A 23,159-nucleotide genomic window follows, 5' to 3' on the forward strand; every position below is an offset into this window, starting at 1 on the left:
AATATCTGGATGTAAGCGACGAGGCTAATGCTTTGCATCTCCTTTTGCAGCCCCAGTTTCTGAGAGGCACAGGAGACAGGAGAAAAGCAAACACTTCAGGACCACTGTTGTGAAAAAGGTTCTGCCGTTTTAGGCAACCCACACTGGCATAAGCTCCTATCAAAACACTGCAGAGCCCACTCAGCAAAGAGCGATGATTAATCTAGTATTTCAGAGCTCTGGACCTCCAAATTCTGAAGAACAGGTAACACTGACAACAGTTTGTGAACTCCTGGTAACTAGTAATTTCCTGCTTCAGATGTCAATGTTATCTATTTTCAAGAGAATTAAATGCAAAAGGGAAAACAAAACAAAAGAAAAAAAGAAAAAAGAGGAGCTAATGCTCTCAACAGAACACAAAAAAGGGAGGAGAATGAAGCTCACAAAGATATTAAGAACAGAAAGCAAAATACAAGCTTGAAAAGAATACCAGAAGGTGAGCACTTCAGTAGTTGCAGGACCCTTTCTTATTTTTAATGGGCTGGATGTTACACTGGAGGTTTTTCTCCCTTACTTTGTTAAAAAGTTCAGCTCTCATCCATCTTCTCTGCACTATTTAATATTGTGAAATTAAACCTTCTCATCATCAGCATTACCACCTTTTTTATTTAATCACCTATTTTCTTTAGGGCCAGAAGAACTCCCCTTGATGTAGTTTACCAGGACTACAGACTAGTTTTGCCCCATGCTGATTCAGCAAGAAATCAATAGTTTAATGCATTTGCAAGTCAATGGATCACTTCATTAGCTGCCTTCTAAAAATTAAATGATAGCCAATTCACTTTCCCAAGGCAATTTTTTATTTCCTCCGCAAATCCCAGCTCTTTATTCCAGATGTATTTCCTATCATGTAGCTATTGCTCATCTACCGGAGACATAAATGTCATGTCATGCAAGCATGGTTGTTCCTTGTGTGCCTAATTAAATAGCCCAAGCAGGCAGGCCTAGGGATTTCAACAGACCTATACTTACATGTATCAGGGCTATTACAGGAGGATGATGGATTTAGGAGGAGCTCTGTAGTAATTTAGAAAACCAGTGTTATTTGTCTAACTATTGAGAACTGTATGAATTGTGGAACTGTATGGGTTAATGCAAAAGAAAGCTGTCAAAGGAAAAGACAGGAAAAAATTAAATGGCCAAAGCCTTTTCTCACCAAAAATTTGAGAGCTGTTAAGGAATACCAGAATTATTAGTTTTGATGATCTTGCCTTCTGTCCAGTCGACCTTCAAAGTAACTTTTGCACAGAACATGAAAAGCCCATGAACACATGCAAACAAATAAAAGCTACTGGTAGGATGAAATGGGATAGGTCTCTGAAAACAGAGGCAGTTCCCTTCACCCTGAGGGAAGGCCGCATCTCTGTGGGGATATGAGTTTAGGTAAACAGAGCACAGCGTGAGCACTAGTAGAGATACATTCATGTACCTTGTTTGCTTTTTGGATTTGGTTTGTTTTTTTAAAGTCTTCCTTTTCTGCAGAGTTTTTCACCTTACTGAAAAAAGCAATAGTGTAATTTCATGACCCACTAGGCTTTCACTCTCAAGAAAAAGCTGCAGGAACCCAAATTCTATCAGATCTGCTACAGGGTACTGTAGCCAAGCTAAGAATTGGAAAGTCAAACTCTCCAACTCTCTTACCAGTAAAAATGAAAGTATGAAGATGGATACCTAGAGGTATACACTCAGAAAGAGGATAACTGCACTGTTAAGCTCTCATTCGGACATTGATCTAGTAAGATCCTTAATGTGAAACTTTCAGCAGTTCATTAACAGATGATTTTTAGAATAAACAGCATCTTACATTTATATTAATTTATTGCCTAAGCATTCGTATTCTAGGGAATATGAACTCCTAAAGCATAGTGGGGAAATGAACTGACATTTAATAGCAGCAACATTCCAGATTAAGGCATAAGCACAGAGTTTAGTTCCTCCTTTTATGGCACTCTTGTCAGTCCAAAAATACCAACCAAATGTATTTTTTAGCCTCACTTCTGGGAAGTGTCATCCTTATATTTGATCTGTTTTTGGCATCTGTATTCTTTTTTGCCAGATCACTGTGTACTCCTGGGAAGAACATATGGGACAGAGAAACTAGCTATATTTTAAACTAAGGAAAACAAAGGAACTGGAAATAGGAAATCTAAATTTATTGAGATTACCCCTCAACAAAAGACTGCTTTTTGCAAGGAAAGCCTTCTTCCCATGTCCAAAACCTCTAGCTCTCTTCTTATTCTAATTACCCATCAGCCTTAATGTTACAGGATTTCTGTGGCACATGATGGTACAGCACAGAAGTGATTTCTGGGGTAGTCAGAAGTGTCTAGAATTTACTAGGGAAAAAGCCGCAACTGTAGGTGTAATTCTGCCATTAAGGAGTGTAATTAGCCATTTTATGATTCATCAGTGTTGGTCTGTTTGTTTTGAAGAACAATAGAAAATAGACACAAGGAGAAACAACTCCATTAAGTTTCTAAGCAATACCTGTATTTTCCAATACAGTTTTCCACAAGGTATATCAGGATAGTGAAGTCAGTAAAAAACTCTGTTAGTGCCAAAGTGGTATGGTGTAGTTAAATCTTGTGGGGAACTTTCCTAAGAGAAGCTATAGCATGTTCTTCTCAGAAGCTAAGAAAACCAGACTGGATTGAAATGTACTTCTCCATAAAGGCAGAGAGAGAAGGACATGGAGTAGAATTAAACACAAAATACATGTTAAAGGAAATGGGGAGAAAAATAAAAACAACCACAAAAAGAGAGACGACAGATGTTAATTTAGGACATATGGTGATAAGACTGTTTGCAATGATTTGTTAAACTTATCTACCTCTTCCTTTTTTCTCACAGGCTGATTCTCTTGCAGCCTCCTCTGTCATGAAAAATGTGCAGACTCTGAATTCTAGGCCATCATCAGCATCAACCCTTCCAAACCATGCACTGCAGTGTAATTTACAAATTCAGTGAGGCAATGTGTGCATGGGGGATGCTTATCTGAAAGTGAAGCTTTTTTGCTTTCATCGAAAAAAAGAGAATTGTTCAGTAATATGTTTTACATGTTAAACTTTATTTGTATTGACATTATGACACCTGCCTTGAAATTGCTGTCTTCAGGATTATAAGTACAAACATCCTGCCCCTTTTAAAAGAAAAAGATGCTGACAGTTCAGCGTGGATCTAAATTTTAGTGCCAGCAGTAATATGCTATCAGTATGTACCCAACCAATGCCTGGGAACTTTACGTTTCCATTTAACTTTCTTAGAGATGAGAACACATGATAAACCTATCAGAGCTACCATCCCTCAACCTTGCCTGGCAGCCTGGATGATAGAGCCTGCTTTACATTCAGACAGAAGACAAATTAGAGTGCACTGTGCACAGGCTTCATGCTCTCTTTGTGCAAGAGAAGTCATTCATCTCTTCACGCTGATTGAGAGATACTGGGCAGTCTGCTGGGAAAGAGGGGAATAGGATGGAGTCAAAAATTAGGGTGAGAGAAAAAAAGTAAGAGGGAGAACAGTAGGAAGAATGCTGCCTAAGGAATTCAGGGTCTCATAACCAACCGTAAGTAAAAAAGCATGATAATGTGTAGAGACAGGATACAAGGTAAGGGCACGCCCTCAAAAATACATTTCAGTTCTTTAAAAAATTAATGTGTTTCTAGAATCAGATTAACCCAGAGAATGAAGGGAAAGAAATGACAAAATGCAGGTATATAAAGCATACATTATCCAGCACACATCCAGATTTAGACTTAAGTGGGAACAAGATGCTCCTGTATAAAGGCAGTAGAGACAGCGCGGTGGCTGTGAAGTCAGAAAGCAAAGTTCCGAAGGTACCCTGGACATTAAGGTGTGATTTCACTGGACATTATGAATACCTACTTATTTACAGCTTTGGATTAACTTTTCTGCACCCAAAAATTACTTGGCTACATTGTCCTTTGTCCATCAATATTTCACATGTGCACAGAGTAATGGTACTAGTGTCTGTAGAGTTCATTATCTTTCATATACCACAAGATATTTTTCATCACTTTTCCTTCAGCTTCCAAGACAGACTGAAAAACAGGCTGTTTAGGAATCAGAGTAATTTTTATCATTTGGCTTTCAACTCCTATTTTTCAAAAAAATATATGAAAATACATAGCATGGAATAAAAGAATAAATACAAGCTGTCCCTCCATTCACTCTCTCGCAAAATATATTGTCTTGGCATTAACATGAAGTTTGAGGAAGTAAGTGGTGTGTATTCTTGCAATCACACTGTTCCTGCAAAGACAGAATTTGCCCCTACTGTGTAATGGACCTGGTAAAACAATACATTAAAAAAATAATCATTGATTTCCACAGCATTTATTCTGTTTTGTAATCTACACAGTGTTCTGATCACAGAGCAAAGCACTTCTCTGTAATGCTTTAATCAGCTTAATGTTGTTTCTATTATAACGCAAGGGTGAACATTTTGAGGCTCTGAGTTTCCATCTAATTCAAGGTGGTATTTTAAATATGACCCACTTCTTTTCTTCCCCTAAATATCACTTCTTCATCGATCTCCAGCACTCACATTTTGGCAATGATTCTATGACATTTGACATCAGTATATCAACAAAGCCCAGCTGTGAAACAGTGGTGCATCCCTTCACCGCCTCTAAGGTTAAATTTGGTTGGTACAGATACACACAATACAGCATATTTGAAGTCTTTCATGCCAGCAACTACCACCTCTCAATTTGCAGAGAAGATTTCAAGATAAGAAAATCTATGACTCCATGATATGAAAACCCTTATAAGAAAGAGAAGTTTTGTTTTTCCTAATGTGTACCCGATTTAATGGGTTGCAATGAAATAATGAAGTATACTAGTTTTCCTCCCTTTCTGTACACTGCTACTCAGGAGACAGAAGGAGCTCTCAGGAAGTTACAAAATAACTTCTGTTTCATTCTTCTTGACATAAAAAATGAGCTTTGCCTCAGTTTAAAAAAACAAATTGTCCTTGTCTATCAGTAAAACAAAAAGTCATTGTTTTATGTTTACCGAAAATGATTTCATTCTTGAACACAGTACTATCTTTATATTATTAGATATTTTATTAATACAAATCTCTTTCTGTAATCTCTGTAAATTAACTGCTCGTCAAAAACATACTAATAAGCAGGAAGATTTAGTCATATTACTCTTTCAAGAGTATTCATTTCAATGCATCTTCAAAGGATATTCCTGGATGTGCCATCTTTATCCCTTGTGCATAAAATAATTAATTTGTAGGAACACTGGTATCATTAACAATAACTGAAAATTTTATTTGCATTGTGTCATTCTATTATAAATCCAAACTTTAAAGAAGTACTGCAGTAAGTCTCTATGATTTAATTTATTAAAGTGGAACCCTAAGTAATTTATCAGAAGACACATATGCATTCCTTAGGGAAAACAATTATGAAATTGTTCATAAAAATGATATAACTCTCAAACTTATTTATTAGAGGAAATTATTTCTGAATTTCATCAGTCATTCATTTTCAATTTACAAGTGAAATTATATTAGCAATTTAAAGTTCATTCTGATTTAGTTTGTCCCTGTTACCGGGTTGTTATTGTAACTACCTCATGTATCACAAACTGGAAATCACATGATGGATTTTTATACTACAAATGTAATGCATATACAATATGCAGTTCATGATGTCTGGAAAGCATATAAGCCTTCCAAAACGGGACAAAATCTTAAATGCCTTTATATATCTAACGATCTATTAGAAACAGCATATTTGGCCATAAAACTTCCCTTTTTCATGTAGTTTTGCTTTTACAACAGCTCAAATTTCAAAATTGACAAATGAACATAAACCACTTTCAGTAACTATGAAATCACTGGGGCTTAAAATGAGTTTTCTGTAATTATTTCTAGTCATAAAAAACTAGGACTTGAATATTCAAGGAAAAGTAACACAGAAGTAGTGAAAATAAAGAAAAAATGTGAAGTTGTCCACTGTAATTTTTTAATTAGTCACCCCGAAATTAGTGCTTTTAATCTAATTTTATAGGTAGCTGAACTGAACAGCAGATATTAACTTGCTCACTAAGTCACATACAGATGCTGGAATGTGTTGAACCCTCTCCAAATCACCAGCTTTATTTCCCCCAGAGTAGACTTTTAGGAGGATAAAAGAGAAATACACTGTTATCTTGCAATCTGTAATTTAGGCTAGAAAACGAGTTATTGAAAAAGTGAAATACACACTTCCTATCAACTAAGATAAAATAGACAATTATTCACCAGAGATGATAAATACAAAATGATATCACTATGTTAAAGAGGAATTTTTAAGAAATTTGAATTTCAGAGATGAAATGTAGAAATTAAAAAATTATAAATAGTGCTGCAACATAATACAACATAGAATAGCAGGGTGCATTCAATGAAGAACAAGAGCTTTGACTGAAGCACAAATCCAAACATCACCATGAAGTTCATGCAGGTTAAAGCATTCACCTCAGCTTGTTACTGACAGGCCTGACGATATGAGGCAGAAAAGGGGTACTGTTTTAAAAAGTACTGTTTTAAGAAATATTTTATAAACTAGTTATTTTTTATTCAATATATGTTTTTATTGTAAACCCTACACATACAATAATTTAATTTCTAATTAATTTTATTTTAAAGTTATCCAGGCACTTTGAAGAAAATTCCTCTTTTTGCTTTCATGACAAACAAAGTATTTTTGAAACTGCCTTGGGCTTATGATACAAGCAAAACATTGCTACTTATTTCACTAAGCAAGGACATCTTACATATAGCTTGCAAGCTTCTGAGATGCTGAAAGTTAATGAAACTGCAGATCAATAGGATTAGAAAGGCAAGTCACAGTCGTGATTCTGTAGAGCAGTAAACTCTAAGGCTGTTTCTGAAACTGCTAATAATCAGATTCTTCCTGCCCTTGCATTTTCTAAAAGTAGCTAAGCAGAAAATGGAGCGAGCTTGGTAAATGACACTAGTTTTGGAGCAGATTTATGAAAAATGATGGTTAAGGAAAAATATTCTGCATATCAGACTCCAAAACTTAAAAAAAGATGGTGGATAGAAACAAATTTTCTTAAGATAACCCTGAATGTTGTGGAAAAGATGAATTTTTTTTGCAGCTCAGGAAAATCTGGGTTAGAACTGAAAGCCAAGCAGAGTCCTTACACATTTGTTCTTGGTTGGGAAAACAAATGTAATGGGAAAATGTAAAGACCAGGCTGGTTGCCTAGCTGTAATGATGTACTAAGAATACATTTATTAGTCAAAGTCTTTCTTAAATACAGCCATGTAAGGAACGCAGTGGAGTCCGCAGTTACTCCAAGTATATTTCTAATAGCAGTATTATAGTATACACAACAATTTCAAAAGATATAATAGATTAATATTTTAATATCAGAAGACATTAAAATAATGGAAATTTCCTAATAATTAATGAAAATTCTACTGAAAACTGCCATGGTGACCCTTGGCTTCAGTACTTTTCTACTCTTCTCACAAATGTGGGGCTTGAAAATCTATCTTCTTCAATTTTAAATTAAAAAGTCATTTCAGATCTCAGTATATTGATTATATAAAGTATGTATGCAAACCAAGTCAATTCTTGGGGGACAGGTCTCAGCTATGGTGAATGAACATAACTGACAAGCTTCAGTGGGAAGCTCCAAAGACTACTCAGGGCATAATCTAGTTCTAACTTAAGTATTTGCCTATCACAGATTAAAGCACGGAACAGAGACAGCAACAAAAAACCCTTCAGATTTCACATGCCTGTATGACATTCAGAAATTGTTTCTATAGGTAAATTGCACCAACTATGGACTTTGCACCTTCATTTGAGCACTAAAAACAATGAATTACTTGGAGAAAGTGTTTAGGCTTCTTTATAAAATTAACTAGTTCTGCTGAACATACTGTTAACATGCGTACCTGTACGTACACATGGTTGTGTTATTTTGTAAACCCATCTCAGAATTTTATTACACATTTCAAAGGCAGAAACATGAATCACTGCTTTTATGCAGCAAAATTCATCGACCCAAGTGAGAATGCCACTTAGCAAATGATAGGTGGATATGATGCCGTGATACTTTTACATTTCTGGGCACTAGCATGAGATATGGTTACAATCTTGTTGCTAATATTTGTAGGATCTCTGAGAAGATCACTCACTGCATTTATAAAGACTTGTCTTATTTTACTTTTGTTGAGATCATAAACATAATAAAATTTGTTAAAAAATGAAATAGGAATATATAACTGACAAAAAGAGCTCTAGCATTCTCAGAAAAGATTTAAGATTCATGTATTATTGCAGTTGCATAATTCCTTGGTGACCTTTCTAAAACATGCATCAAGCTATGCAGCATCCCATCTCTTTGTGCTGTCTCAAGCTTCTTCATCATGTATCTACAGAATAACTGTGAATCACTAAGAGCATAAGCACTGTTTACTCGCACCATGATCTTTAACACATTCAAACAACACAAGGTGGTAAACTTTCCCTCCCACTCTTGTTTCTATTCTAATGTTCAACAAAAAGCTTCCAACTTACTGAATCAAAAACTTAGTATCAAATTAAAGGAATAAATGATGATTAAAAAAATGACAAGCAAGTACAGACAGTGTGTTGGGAAGCCTGGTCAGTAAGAATGATGAAAATTAAGCAAGTGCACAGAGGAGATGAAGCACTGTCAAGCATCATTAAAGCTAGCTTCTTTTAAAGACCTCATCTACTTGGAACAAGATTCACAAGGATATATCCTTCATGCTATCTAGAGAATACTTTTGTTATTATAGATTGAAGCAAAATTCTTCCTACACAAACACAAAACCATCCTACACACTTCTGTTCTACACCACTATCTGGCTTGCTCTTATTGATAAATAAAAGTTTGTTTACTGAAGGATTTTCAGTCATTGTGCATTACTACACAAATGACTGTGTTATTTTTACTGCATAAACTACATACTAAACAAATAACACAGTGTCTAATCTCATTTGGATTTGCTGGACAAGATCAAGGTGATAAGCATGCAGGTCTCAGTCCAGAAGCAGAGTGTCTGTAAAATCACTTCTTGGGATCATTCAGGTTATGCATATGCTTCGTATCATGGGTGATGAACTAAAAGAGACTGAGTGTTTTTTATTGCTATAGCAACAGATCTACTTTCACTTTTCTCCAGCTGACAATATAACCTTGATCCCTCAAAAGCGTCCTATTTCTTCCCTTCCTTCATAAAAACAGGATTTTTTAACAGTTCTACAGTAACTGTTTACGCTAATTGTCCAAGACAGAAAAATTCACAGAATCACAGAATAGTTTGGGTTGGAAGGGACATTAAAGATCGCCTAGTTCCAACCCCCCTGTCATGGGCACACACATACATCTTCCACTAGACCGGGTTGCCTACGATACCACCCAACTTGTCCTTGAACACAGCCAGGGATGGGGAAGCCACAAATCACTTTTAGGAAAATAAGAAAAGGTAAAAGAAAAAAGGTATTGTGGCTATCCAGCAAGTAAGTCATGACAGTGTCTTTGACAGGACTTAATAACCGCAAATGGTCTAGCAGTTTGCTGGTTTCCCTCCTAAAAGAGATCAGCAATTTTAAATATTCAGTACTGTGCTACCAAAACTTTGTCCACCCCAAATTAAACATAAAGTAAACATACTTTGACACTGACAAGGTAATTTAAGGGTTATCCTGGTTTTTTGTTTTTTCTTCCTCCTGTTATACATTTATGATTTATTAAATCATATTTCCAAAGTTACTGATGTTTACAGTTATTACAGATAGGCAGATATTCTGAAACACGCTATGTGACTACCATCAGAATCAACGGCAGGTAGGCATCTGCTTGTTTACAGTATTAGTACTTGCTCATTTACATACTTAAAACATTGAAATGCAATTGAATGTTTGCCTCACATATAGAGGGTATTGGGAAGAAAAGGAGAGGCTGAGGTGTGCCGTAGCAATTTAAAGAGGAAAGTCACAGATACTTTAATACCTATGGAAAATCCTTTGGGAAGCACAGTAAGTCACTCCCCCAAACAAAAAAGTCTCTGAAAGCAGTATAACCTATTGATGGCACCAAAAATTTACCTTTCCTCTCCCTCCTCCTCCGTAGCTGTGTTGAATTGTGGCTGGGGACAATAACCACATTCATAAACATAGAAGCAGAGCCAGGATACCCTTGAAAAGCAGGTTAAGTTGGCAGAAGTGCTATTCATGTATATTAATTAGTATTCTCCACTACTTACGAGTATGATTATTTTCACACACTGGGAAAGCATATGTCTTCATTTTTCACAACACAATTCAACATACTCAACACAGATCTATTTGTTATTCTTAATGCCATTGATCAACTGACTACATTATTTGCAGTGTTCTAAAGCCATAAAGTGCCAATTAGTACTGTCTAGTGATTAGTATTGATTAATATTCCTCCCAACATTCACTGCTTGATGAAAAACCTGCCCTTCCTCTCCTGTAGGTAGTTTTTTTCAGCTACTGGTAACAAAGACCTTGTTGCTTGACCTACTAAAGCATCAGCAAGAGGGGCATATAGGATACAGGTACAGTCACTTTTGAGTGTGTCTGTAAATAGCTCTCTTCTGGGTCTTTAACAAGTATTTCTTTATCCAAAGGTTTTTCTTTTGGAAATTTTACTAATTTTTATAAGCCCTTTCCATTAGAGTCAAGAGCTATACTACACAGGGAATTTCCTCCATTTTCAATTGAATTTTCTGTAATACTTGAAGACTTGATAAAATTTGCTTCTGATTGAGACTCAGGAAACAATAACTACTGTATTCAGTGAAAAAGGAAATAATATACACACAGAATTAGAGACAATAGATTTCCATTAGGTCAGTTTACTCCTTCCCATGTCCATGCAGATTTACTCTCTACGATACATGTCTTTCTCATTCTTTGTTATTTCTTGGGTTTAAGTATCAGTTAGAGAAAAGAAAATGTATTGAAAAATCTGATGTTCTCTTATCTGCTGCACACAGAAATTTGCTTTAGTGCTTGCAAGAAAATAAAGGAAAAAGAGATTGTTTGTTTTTTTAGAAACTTTTAGATATATGCTCTGTGCTAACATCTTCAGCTTAGTGAGAGATTTATGCTGTATAACAAGCAGAGCACATCTCAGAACTTCATCCATTTTTCAGTGAGCAGACATTTCTCATCTCTAATAGGCATTTGCTCAAAAGCTGAAGTTATTCCAGCTCCCATATAGCTATTCCTAAACTCACATTATCATGGATTTGATCTTTTATTTGCTTGCACAAAGTATCGGCTTTCTGCCTGCCCCAGTTCTTTCATTCCTTTTTCTTCTGTTTGTCATTATTTTGTAGGATTGACCTGAGAAGATTCCTAAAGATAAATGCTCTAGATAGACAAAATTACACTATACTCTGAGTTACTTTGAATCTGCTTTGTGTTCTCCTCATGGATTTGTATTTACATTTAGAGTAGAACTATGACAGTGAGGAGAGAGATTTCCAAGCATCCTTTCCACAAGAAATGCAAATTCAACCCCCTGTCTCATAGTTACATATGCAAGAAAAATAAGTGGCCACCAAAACTGAAACCCTGACATATTAAAAGTCTGACCAACTTGCACTAAAGCAAATACACCCCAACAACATTCTCCCTTACCAAGTTGTCATAAACTGCAGGATTAAGAGAGAATGATGTCAGCAGGGACTCCATTTTCCTGTATCAGTAACAGATAACCTGAACTGTAATTGGTTGGGGCCTGTTCATTTGTCATATAACACTTTACTTTGGTTCTTCTGAACACATCTGAAGTTGAGCTGCAAACCCCCCCCCCCCCCCCCCAAAACAACAAACAATTCCATACCCCTTTTCCATCTGATAATACTTCTGATTATGATAGCTTGAGTGCTTTTGAAATCCTAGTGACACCATCTTGGAAGTCTGACCATGACTGTAACAGCTGTTAATCACCCAAGGATAACAATGGATAACTTGATTCAAAATGTAGGCATGCAACCCAAAGGATTTGACTATAGATGGCAGGTTTTAAGAAGAGAAGATTCATGTGGAGAAGAGCCCAGCACATGTGAAACAGAGGAAGATATTTTTTTCCTTTTCACTTGACTTCCCTTCTTCTTCTACCACTTCTAATTCTATGGTATTTTAGACTAATACAACTTTGAGAAAAAAATGAATTCTACCCCGAGAACAAGACTCCAGATAGAGTGCGTTTTGTACAGGCATAGAGAACAGAAGGACTTTCTACAGGCCATAGACTGGTATCCCAAAGGAAACTTACTGCATAGTCTATTCATCTTTGCTTGTCAGAAAAAGCAGCACACAGTGGACTGAGATGCATGCTGCATACCTTTGTTCTCAACGAAGATTTATCACTCATACTAAAAACAAATCCTTAAGCCAGTGAAAAGGAGATGGAAAGTAATACAATTAAAAAAAATGCAGTAAAATAGAAACAAGTAAAAATGATGTCTCTAATCAAATATTTCCTCTGGGCACTAGGCAACTATTAGGTGGCTTGGTGCAAGCTTAAGACACCTCGCAACAGCCGTTTATCTCCAACAGTGCAAATGAGGTTAATGGACTCATTTTCACTCTGTGATTCACTTTCTCTGCAGAAGGAGAAGGTTTTTTGTTTTATGCAGATAATTGGAAACAACAAAGAAACATCATTCTCTAGAGCTTAGTAGAAAGAAGTGAACTTCCTTTTCCAAAAAGAAACAAATTCAATACAAGAAAGGGAAGGAAAATAAAACCACTGGGGAGAGAAGAATAGTTACACTGCAGGGTAATAGGCAATTAGCAGCCACCCTCCCACATACACCACCAGCATACACTCACAGAATCTACAGAAATGCCTCATCTTAACAGAGCTTCCCCTAACTCTCACGCTTTAATAAAACACCACTGCTGTCTGTCCCTTGGGAGGTTCTTACTAGTAAGAAACAGCACAGGAGAGGCACAAAAAGAGTTTAAAAAAAACAAACCAGAAAAACCAAACCAAAAAAAAATCCAAAGACTAAATTACTGAACATGATTTATTCTCTGAGAAATAATAATAATAAAAAAATACTCTTGCAATTTACTTTTACAATTTTTCAAATCTAGAACATTAGTTCTATAGGTAGAAGTCATAAAACAATCTAATTTCCACATCTCTTCTACCCAAATATTGCTGTAAAAATCTGAGTTTGGCGGTCAATTGAGTTTGGTGGACAAGCATTTCTATCCAATAGGAACTCATTTCGAGGGAAACAGAGCGTCTATCAGGTCTGGCTTCTCAGCTTTCTCAGAATGGTAGCTGGAGGCTGCTACTAGACAGAGAGGTTGATGAGCCAGGCCCAGTACATCACTCAGTATCCAAATGAGCTATTCCTATGCTAATGCCTTCAGTGTCTCCCCAGTGTTCAACTGCCTACTGTACACACTTGCATGTACAAGGGGAAGGACCAGTCTGACTCCCAGGCTGCTTCCTGCCTGTGCCAACATTTCTAATGTCAGGAAAAAATGCACAACCATCCCATGTCCCTGCATTCCCCCTGTTATTTCTATACTTATACTGGACTGAGACATAATCAAGTTCTAATCAAAATGTTGTGAGTACAGTTAAGGACTTTTTCAGGCATCACTGCAAACCTACTTTTATAAAAGCTTAATATTTGTGATTTGTCTGGAATGCTTTATCATTACATCTGCCATAGTACTGTTCTCTTTGCCTACTCAATCCATTCCCAATTTTGATAGATTGGCTATTTTATTATAAATCTAATATTATGGGATACTACCAGTGGGACAAAGTTACGACAACAATATACAAAAATGATCATTACTCTCAAAAATAGACACAGTCTCAGGAATTCACACTCGATATGTGGTACTTCTCTTACAGTAAAAGCTGTAGTTATTTTTACAGAAAAGGGTCTATCTTGTGTCTGCTTTACTCCTTTGAGGCAGTACCCATTTTATTGTAACTACTCTTCTCTTTAAAATCTCCAATATATTTTTGATAAAGCATTATACTGTAGCCCAAAGAGCAACCTATAAATATTTTCTTCAGCAAAGACAACACCACTGCCTATAGTATATATTTACTATAATGACAACAGCAGACCAGAATACAAAGACATAGACTTATTGTGAAATCAGGGAAAGGGACAGTTTGGAGAGTAAAACATTTGCATACATGTGGTATCTGTTTCAAGGATGAAATAGAAAAATCTAAACCAGAAGAGTTTTCAGAACCCAGAAATGCTGTACAATCTCTCTGAACACAAATTCCATGGATTTAGCTTTCCCAGATCTTTTAAAATGAAGAAATGTAGTACTGGGAAGGGATGAATATCATAACATATCTTTAAAATTGGTAATTTAACTTCTGCATCTGCGATATATACGTTTAGATTTTAATAATGCAAAGGTTTAACAGTCAATACACCTGTAACTCTTGCATTCAGATTTCTAGCAAGAAATCTACTGGATTCCTTTTCACATTGAAAAATTATCATCACTAAAGAATGATAATTCTGCTAGGCATTTTGCAGCATGCAAAAAAAACCATACTACCTTCTGAATTCAAGAGGCAGTTGTCTCTTTCCTAACCAATAATGCATATTTGTAGACTAAAAGTATTTAACATTTTCTCATTTTATCATTTCTGAAGAAATTAATGAAAACGCCTTTGACAATTAACAAGTGGTGCAAACGTTTGAAGTTCCCCACTATTTCCACTTCTACATCCTCTTCTTGAAAGTATTACTTATTAACTGCTATAACTTCAAGGGCTCACAAGAAAAAATAAGGAAGAACACATAAGTGTAGAAGGAATACAACAAAAAAGCCCTTTGCCTCATAAGATGCAGATCATGAATATAAAGATTAGGTTTCTAATATGGAACCAAAAGACTGGCTTTAAGTTGCAACTAATCTGTAATTAACAGATACATATAGCAAAATAATTAACAAATGTATATATAGCAATATTCATGTGGGAGCTTACTAAAATAAATGGGTTCCTCAGATCAAAGTCAGAAATAAAGCTTCTTCAGATTAACAGCGTAAGACATTTTAAATGAAAAAAAGCAGTGTTGCAAATGCAGACTTCTTATTTTGAAATAAAAGTGGACTTGAAGGTTAGGACTCTAATATTTCTGATCCACCTCTAGAAGACCTTTCTGGTTACAAAAAGATAAAATGGAAAACCAAAAAAACCCCTATAGTTTATACAATAGGGCCATGTATTTGAGTGAACAGATGTTGGAATGACACTTCAGGGACTTCATGATTGACTTTCATATCCCACTAGAACAATATCCACATACACAACTTTTTTTAATGGAAGGACGATGAATTATAAAGTACAGGTCGAAAATTACAAGTAAAGCAGATTTCAGAATCCTACTGAAAAGACAACAAATCAAGCCAGATTTTCACTAAAAGGGTATAAAAACTCTCTGGAGAAACTAGACTATCTATCCCTCACAAGCAGAGTCAGAGGTAAAAGACATTTCAGCAGAAATCAATCAATCTCTCTCCAGAAATACAATACTAGTCTGGGGATTTCACCTATTAAAATTAACAGAATTTAACACTGGATGTGTTGCATATGGCATTTCTTTTCATTTTCTCCTATGTGTGCTTAATAACTTCATTTAATGAGAATGCTTCAGATTGTTCTGACAAATTGAAAGTACTATGTTTTGACAACAAAATAACTTTCAGCCTTTATCATGGCTATCCTAGAACTCTTATTTGAGGCAATATGATCAAAAAAAACCCCACCTATTCAGGTTATTAGCTGAATTAAGGATATAGAAAAAGACACATCTTGCAGCAACAGGAAGTTTACCTTTGTGACAGATCAACTTTAATTTGATAATAATGAAATGAGAATAACCTTGTAAGGATATTTTTCCCTTTCTACTTAGGGTACTTTATATGCCACCAACTTTTCTGTCACTTGGGCAATGTTATATCTAGTATCACATTTATATTTTATTTTGATTAGACATGTAACTTTCTAGTTTGGGTGAAAAAAAAAAAAAAGATCAGTTTGAAACACTGATAAATTCTACTTTCTAAATTTATGTTCTCTGCCTGAAGCTTTCATGCGCAACCTCACGCATGTGGGATGCTTCAAAAATACAACTTGCAACTTTTTTGATCTTAGCATTTGAGCTTGCTGAGAATTCTGCTTGAACAAAGACTTCAGATCACTGCTGAATCAGATGTTCTTCAAAAAAAAAAAACAACCAGCTAGCAGTATGAAAAGTAACATGTTTGAGTTTAAAAACCCTCAACAACCTTCTCCGATAGGACGGTAACATATGAAAATAATTCTGACATGCTAAATAGGCTTTTTAATATAGAACTTTAAATAAAAATTTAAAAAAAATCCAAGAGTTTTGATGGCCTAATATACAAATGCAAGAAGAACATGTTACCATTTGCATTAAGATCTACATGAATGAATTACATCCTGAGCTGCATTTCACCTATTATGTAGATTAGAAGAAACAGCATTTTAAGCAGATATTTGTTAATTTATTTTTTTTTACCTCCAAAGAAGTATTTCTCTCCAGTCTTAACTTGTAGAGGGCTGTTTGTTCGAACAGCTGAAGCTTCATCGCCATCAATGGTGAGGACAGCAAAATTTTCCTTAGCTAGGAATCGGACTTCATGCCACTGACCATCATTGAGACCAGAGCCTAAGAAAACAAAAGTCATTGGAACATTTTACTTATTTCAGTATATATTATGTCTGTGTCCCAGGGTCATTATATAAGTTTTAACGAAGGCTACTGCAGAAAGGAAAAAACTTTAGTGTCATAAAAAAATCATTGCTGTTGAAGTCATTATTACCCAAAAAAATAACACTGTAACATAAATACAAGTCTTGGAAATACTGAAGTGTCCATACTACCAGGTATAACTGTATCTAACTACAGATGTTATCACTCACCTTTCCCATCAATATTCTACATTTTACTAATAAAGAGTATCTCTTAATTGTTTCTGTGATCAAGTTCAGAAAGAAAAGATTAATTTATTTAACTATGAGTTACAAGCCAAAGGGGCACATTATGCTTCTGATTGCTGCCTTTATCAAAAGCTAAATATTTCCAAGAAAAGGGAAATTAAAAATAGGAGGGGAAAGGTTCACATTCACAGCAAATCTTGTATGGGGATGCAGTGCTAGTGACAGAAGACTATGACATTATCACAGAGGCACTGAAAAAACAGCAAATGTCTGCCAAAACCTGCAACCTTAAGGGAGCACCACCCCTCCCAATAATGACAGCAGTGAAGCAGATGGATCTGATCATTCATTCAAATCTTTATATAAAAGAGAGAATTATATATTCCTTACATTGTCTCCAGCAGCATCTGGCAGGAAGCCAGTTTGTCCTGCAAGTTAAACTGGCATTGAAGAGCTGTGAGTACTAAGTTTGTTCTGGCCATTACTGTGCAGGCAGTTATGTTGGGTCAGTAAGTAAATAGCAAACACTCTAGTAAAAGCACATCACTCTTACAAGTGATGTTTTCTCCACTAGACAAAGGTGCTAAAATGTCATTTGCCAAAATAAACCACAACACAATGCAATAAACTGTTCCTAACATTAAATGTGATGCAAAATATCAGAAGTATAACGGAAGATAAACTTCCAAAATATTGGAAAGAATATTATCTTCTATGAACAAGGAATAATAGTCACGGCAAACAGGTAAACCCAAAGAATTACTATTTTTTCCCACTGCTTCCATATGTTTAAGATACAAGATCTAGTCCTCAAATAACACGGAGTTCTGTACCTTGGAATATTCATTAGCCTAAATAAAAGCCTCTTGAAAAATGCATCAGTAAGAAATGTTTCTACCAAAGCTTGTTCCATCTAAGAATAGATGAAAGACCTAATACACTAAATATGAGAACAGCTTTCTGTTTGCAAGCCTATTTCTTGTTTTCATTACATTTGACATACAAAGAAGAAACAGAAAACCACACAATTACAATCCAGATGAAATTAATTTCAACCGATAATAAACTTGGGAAAGAGGATATACCTTTCTACAGGGTTCTAAAATTGTTGCAATGTGTTACTACAACTTAAGTTTACCTGAACATACTTAAACCCAAACTTTCCAGCTGGTTCCACCATTATTTCTCCTCTTTTGCCCTCATGTCCTCTGCAGTGCTGCAGCCAGAGGAAAGATGCTCCACAGCTCTGTGTTATCTGTGGTGTCTTTTATACACACTTCATTGCTAAATGTTAAGATATGCAGGGAAAGCGCCTGAGACATTAACTCTCGCCAGGTGAAGTAAATAAAAGCAAAACAACAAACAGCATCAACCTTTAATGCAAACGGAGATTTTTCCATTTTCTGTATTTTTTCTTTTAAAATCCATGATTCTTTCCTTCAAATTGATAGAATATCCCGAACTTGTCAGAATGGGAAGAAAAATAGGCAGGAAATCAGTTATGAAGAAAAGACACATCTGGTTTAGGCGGTCACGGGAAAAGCTGTCACCTCTCACGGGGCTGAAGCGGACTCCCTGTGTTCGCCTGGGTGTAAGCCCCTGCGGGCTGCTGGCGGTGTTTTACACCGCGACCCCATTCATGGAAAATGAACCCCCGGAAACACCGCGGGGTGCTCGGCCTCCTCCGCCGGCCTTCCCGGGCTCCCGGAGCCGCCTCTGGGCAGGAGGGAACCAAACCTCACCCGGGCGCGGTGGGAAGGGCAGCCGTGGCTCGGGCACGTCTCGCCTTCTCCTCAGCCCCTGGAGGAGCGGAAACACTCAGGGTTAAGCGGCGAGGCTCTTCGGTTTGGCTGAAACAGGGACTTGTACCGGGTTTCCTGCCTAAACGCTGCCGGGGGCCGGCGGGGTCTCGCTGAGGCGAGGCGAGGCGAGTCCGGCCCCAGCGGGCTCCAGCGGCCCCACGGCGGGCACAACCCAGCCCCTCAGCCGCGGGGGAGCGCCTCGAGCACAGCGGCCTCGGCTGAGGAGGGGCGGGCGCTGCCCGCGGGGAGCGCTGAGGGGCCAAGGGTGAGGAGCGGCCCGGCCCGGCCAGCCCCGAGGGCAGAGCGGCAGGAGCGACCCGGAGATTCCCCCCCACCCCGGAGGGAGCGGGTGGAGAGCTCCTGAGGGAGCTGCGGGAGCCGCAGAGAGAAGCCGCTGTGTCCCGGCCACGGTCCCGCACCCCCAGAGGGCTGCTCGGGAATAGGAGGTAGGAGCTACGGTAGGAATTGAAGCTGAGCCTGAGCTTGGGAGAGGAAAGGTTTTAATGACTGTCTTTGTTTCTACTACCTAAATAGATTTTAATTGTCAAAAAGTAGAACAAGTAGTCTAAACAATGAAAATACATTGAAAAAAAGAAAGGAAGAAAGCCATCGTTTCTGTCACACCCTATTTGTGAGTTTAAGTCCCTGGCACGCTTTTTTACTGAGGGAGAGATTTGTCCAACTCAGCATGGATTTCTGAACATCCTGGAAAGTCCCAAACCATTCCTCCTTAAAGCACAGAAACAGGTGATGCGATCTGCTGAAATACCAAGTGAAAATGGTGCACAGTATGCTAGCCTAAGTGCACAGGTACTTCCATCTGTGGTATGCTCTCCCGGTGTGCAGTAAAAACACCCCAAGCTCACCGGTATCACACTGAAAGGAATGAATGTTGTTGTGAGTCAAGGAAAGAAGCAGGTGGAGGGAAGATGGATCTGCTGAGCAGACCAGATAGGAATGGGAACATGAGGAGAGCTGTAGCAAAAAATGATGCCATGCATTGCTTCTATGTGCACAGCATTTAGCAAAATACACTAAGGGGGTATGCTGCTCTCTGTGAGCTGCTTGCTAGAAACATGACAGTAAAGAGGCAATATTGCCAACCCTGCTTCCTTACACATGTTAATGCTCTGTGTTCCAGAGACTTAAATTGGAATACACAGTATATTCTCGCATAGGGGCTAAGTCTGTACAGCTGCACGAGCTATTTTTATTGTAGTATTTTATTACATGCCTCATGTATATTTCTACTTGGAATTAAAAACAAGCCAAGCTTAACTGTGATCTTCTATAAACCAAGACTCAACATTAAGAGTAGAATAATGCTCTATTAAAAGAATTTTCAGCTGGAAAGTTTAGAATGGCCAACATCCCAAATGCGCAGCAATGATTTCTCATTGCAGTTTGAGCTCTCTCATCTGAGCTGATACATATTTATTTGCATTCTTTTTATTTTCTTACTGTAACTTTCTGGTATACAAGTTGAGAAAAAAAAAACAACCCAACCACATACTGCTGCCACCAGAAATTCCCCGCCGAGTTCTGAAAAAGCTGGTTTCATATGCAAATTAAACATGTTAATGAAATGCATTCTCCCTATCTAGGATTTGTGTTTAAATGACTTTATTTTAGAAGTAGGACTCTTGAGGTAGGCACTTTGATTGAACAAGAAGAAACAGATGTTTTGCTTATTATAGACATAGAAGAAGGACTAGATTAACGAATACCAAAAGAGTACAAGAGTTTAATGCATAATGAACAACTTAGATTGAGTTGTTCATTATGCACTGAGGCTGGTTGAGTTACACCTTGAAGAAAACTATAGTAGCAAACCTGTCAAATTCTTCTACGGTTAATCTTGTGCGAGCAAATATTCCTATACAGGTCCTGACCCATGCAGGGGCTAATAACGAGTGCTAGATTATACAGTCTGCTGATGCACATAGACAAAGTTCGCCTGAAGTCAACAGCATCACATCTGCTACATCAGAACAGAACCTCATCATAATTCTGATTTATGACTGTAGCTCAGTTTAAGAATAAAACAGGGATATTATAGTATCTGCGCTCCATGAATCACTGAAGCCACCTAAGGCTATGCAGCTGCAAACTGGTCATTAGTTCCCACTGTTGTAGTAAACATTTTATCTTGTAATTTCTTGTAATTTTTTAGAAGATGAAACCCTTAATATTCAGGATGGGGAGACTCCAGAGCAGAACAGGGAGCATCCATATGAACAAGCCTGAGGGGTGCTGGAAACAAGGAGGGTTTCCTGGGTATTCAGCAATGAGTGTCTGCATTCCCTGTAATCCAGGAAATCACAAATCCAGTCAAAGTTTCTCTGCCGATGGCAAGACCCATCCTGTCTGAGGGTGAATGCAGAGAGGGAGAGGTTGGTTTATCACTGCTTTTACTGTAGCCTGCCAGCCCCAAGTTTCTCTGAGGAGGGTGGTGTACTTGCTATTCCTGTCTAACCCCTTGCTAATTCAGTACAATTTTGCTACAATTTTACTACAATTTTAGGATTTATGATTCAGAAAAGTCCTTCTTATTTTTAGTTTTAACAATTTTTCCAGCTATCCAGATGAACAGTACACTAAGACTGTAGCAAATGCAGCCCTTGAAGGGATTTTAATGATGGAAAACCCTGTTCTCCAATAAAATCAAAACTGTTAAGAAAAATTTCATCCTCAAATTTAAACTCAGGAGTTGGAAACATGCCAAAAATTTGCCCATTGGTGATACTTTATTTATACCGAGTTTTATCTGCAAGTTAATGCCAGAAGAGATGAACATTTAGCTTTAAATACATCTCTAGCCTTGTATATACAGAATGTATTCAGAAAAAAACCCAAACACATAGGAAAAAACTAAAACCCCCAAACCTAGGTAATTTTCCTCTTTCCATAGTTAATACATAGTTACAATAGTAAATCCTAGTTAAAACCTAGGTAATTTTCCTCTTTCCATAGTTAATACATACAGCTACAATCCTGCAGACTCTTTAGAACATTCAAACCTGTTATTGTAAGAGGCTTGACTACTGGTGATTTCAATGAAAAGGACCATAAACCTGGCAAATAATGGTCAAACTCATAATGATTTTTTTTCCCTTTTTTTTTTTTTTTACTGAAAATTAATAAAAACAGATGAAAGACTGTGCTTGAATGACAGAAAAAATAATGTTTTGCAAATTGTATGCTTAAGAGTCTTGTAGAATCTCATGCAACTGATGAAACAATTTTAGCTTTTTAAGCACAGGCTTTTTCCTCTCTTCTCTCTGCTCTTCTTCTCACAGTCTTTATACTCAGGAAAAAAAAAATGTATTATTATTATTATGCCTTAAATACGAAAATACATACACCTGGAAATTGGAACCTATATGTGTTCAGCATGCTGAAAGGATGCTGCTGTTAAGGAACAAGTACACCTTTTTTCACTACCCTCTTCTTCTATTGCACAGTCCATATCAAGTCAGCAAATGTTGCCTCCAATAATGCAAGCCGGTGCCCTGGAATTGCAGTGGGTTTTGTACATGCTCAGTGGTAATAATCTCCATGAATGGCTCCAGGATTAATCTTGTCTAAGAAATAAACCATAGCTGCACATCAATTATTTAGCACAACTGTTCCTAACTTCCTCGACTCTTTCCAAATCAGCATCTAGCTTTACCTGATTTTTAACTGCCAACACTTAGAATTACAATACAGCTCTGTCCCATATCCAGATAATGTATCATCATCTTTTAGACCTCAAAACAGCTATTTGCATCTAAGAGTACATAGAACACAATCAACTTACTTTCCCTACTGAAAACCACAAGCATGCTAACGTAAAATCTGATCTATTCTTAGATTTCAAATAATCACAATCATCATTACTGAAACTGGTAATTTAACTACTCGTTCTCCTATAGACTTTCTTACATTTTTCATATAAGAAACCTTCAGATTTTTCCTAGAAAAGGATTTATATTTTTTTTCTTCTTTATGTCTTGTAAAAACAAACCATCTTAGAAACAGCATTATACTCATAAAGCTGTAACTTCATTTTATAGTTTTTACAGTCACCTGCCAGATACTATTCTGGACCAAATTATTATTACTTTTATATACTCAGCATCTTAGTATTTTGATTTATTACTTTTCATCTTATGAAACATAGAGGTACTTGTTATATGACTACTATTCTGTCACATTTATTCATATTAGATATATTTCATTAGCTTTTTGGGGGGGCTTTCTGAATTTAAAGCCTTTCTGTATGACAATTATTTATACTAT

The 23,159-nt window shown here is 36.9% G+C and overlaps 1 protein-coding gene across 1 annotated transcript in view; it reads right to left on the reverse strand.

Moving 5' to 3' along the window:
- The window catches only part of CNTNAP2 (contactin associated protein 2), a 1,034,819-nt gene that overhangs the window by 440,522 nt on the left and 571,138 nt on the right, over positions 1-23,159 (reverse strand). The window contains exon 9 of the mRNA XM_065665653.1: positions 16,652-16,801. Coding sequence (XP_065521725.1) covers positions 16,652-16,801 — 150 coding nt within the window. The remainder of the gene's footprint in view (positions 1-16,651; positions 16,802-23,159) is intronic.

This window comes from Lathamus discolor, chromosome 2 (genome assembly GCF_037157495.1).
Source record: "Lathamus discolor isolate bLatDis1 chromosome 2, bLatDis1.hap1, whole genome shotgun sequence".
NCBI lineage: Eukaryota > Metazoa > Chordata > Aves > Psittaciformes > Psittacidae > Lathamus > Lathamus discolor.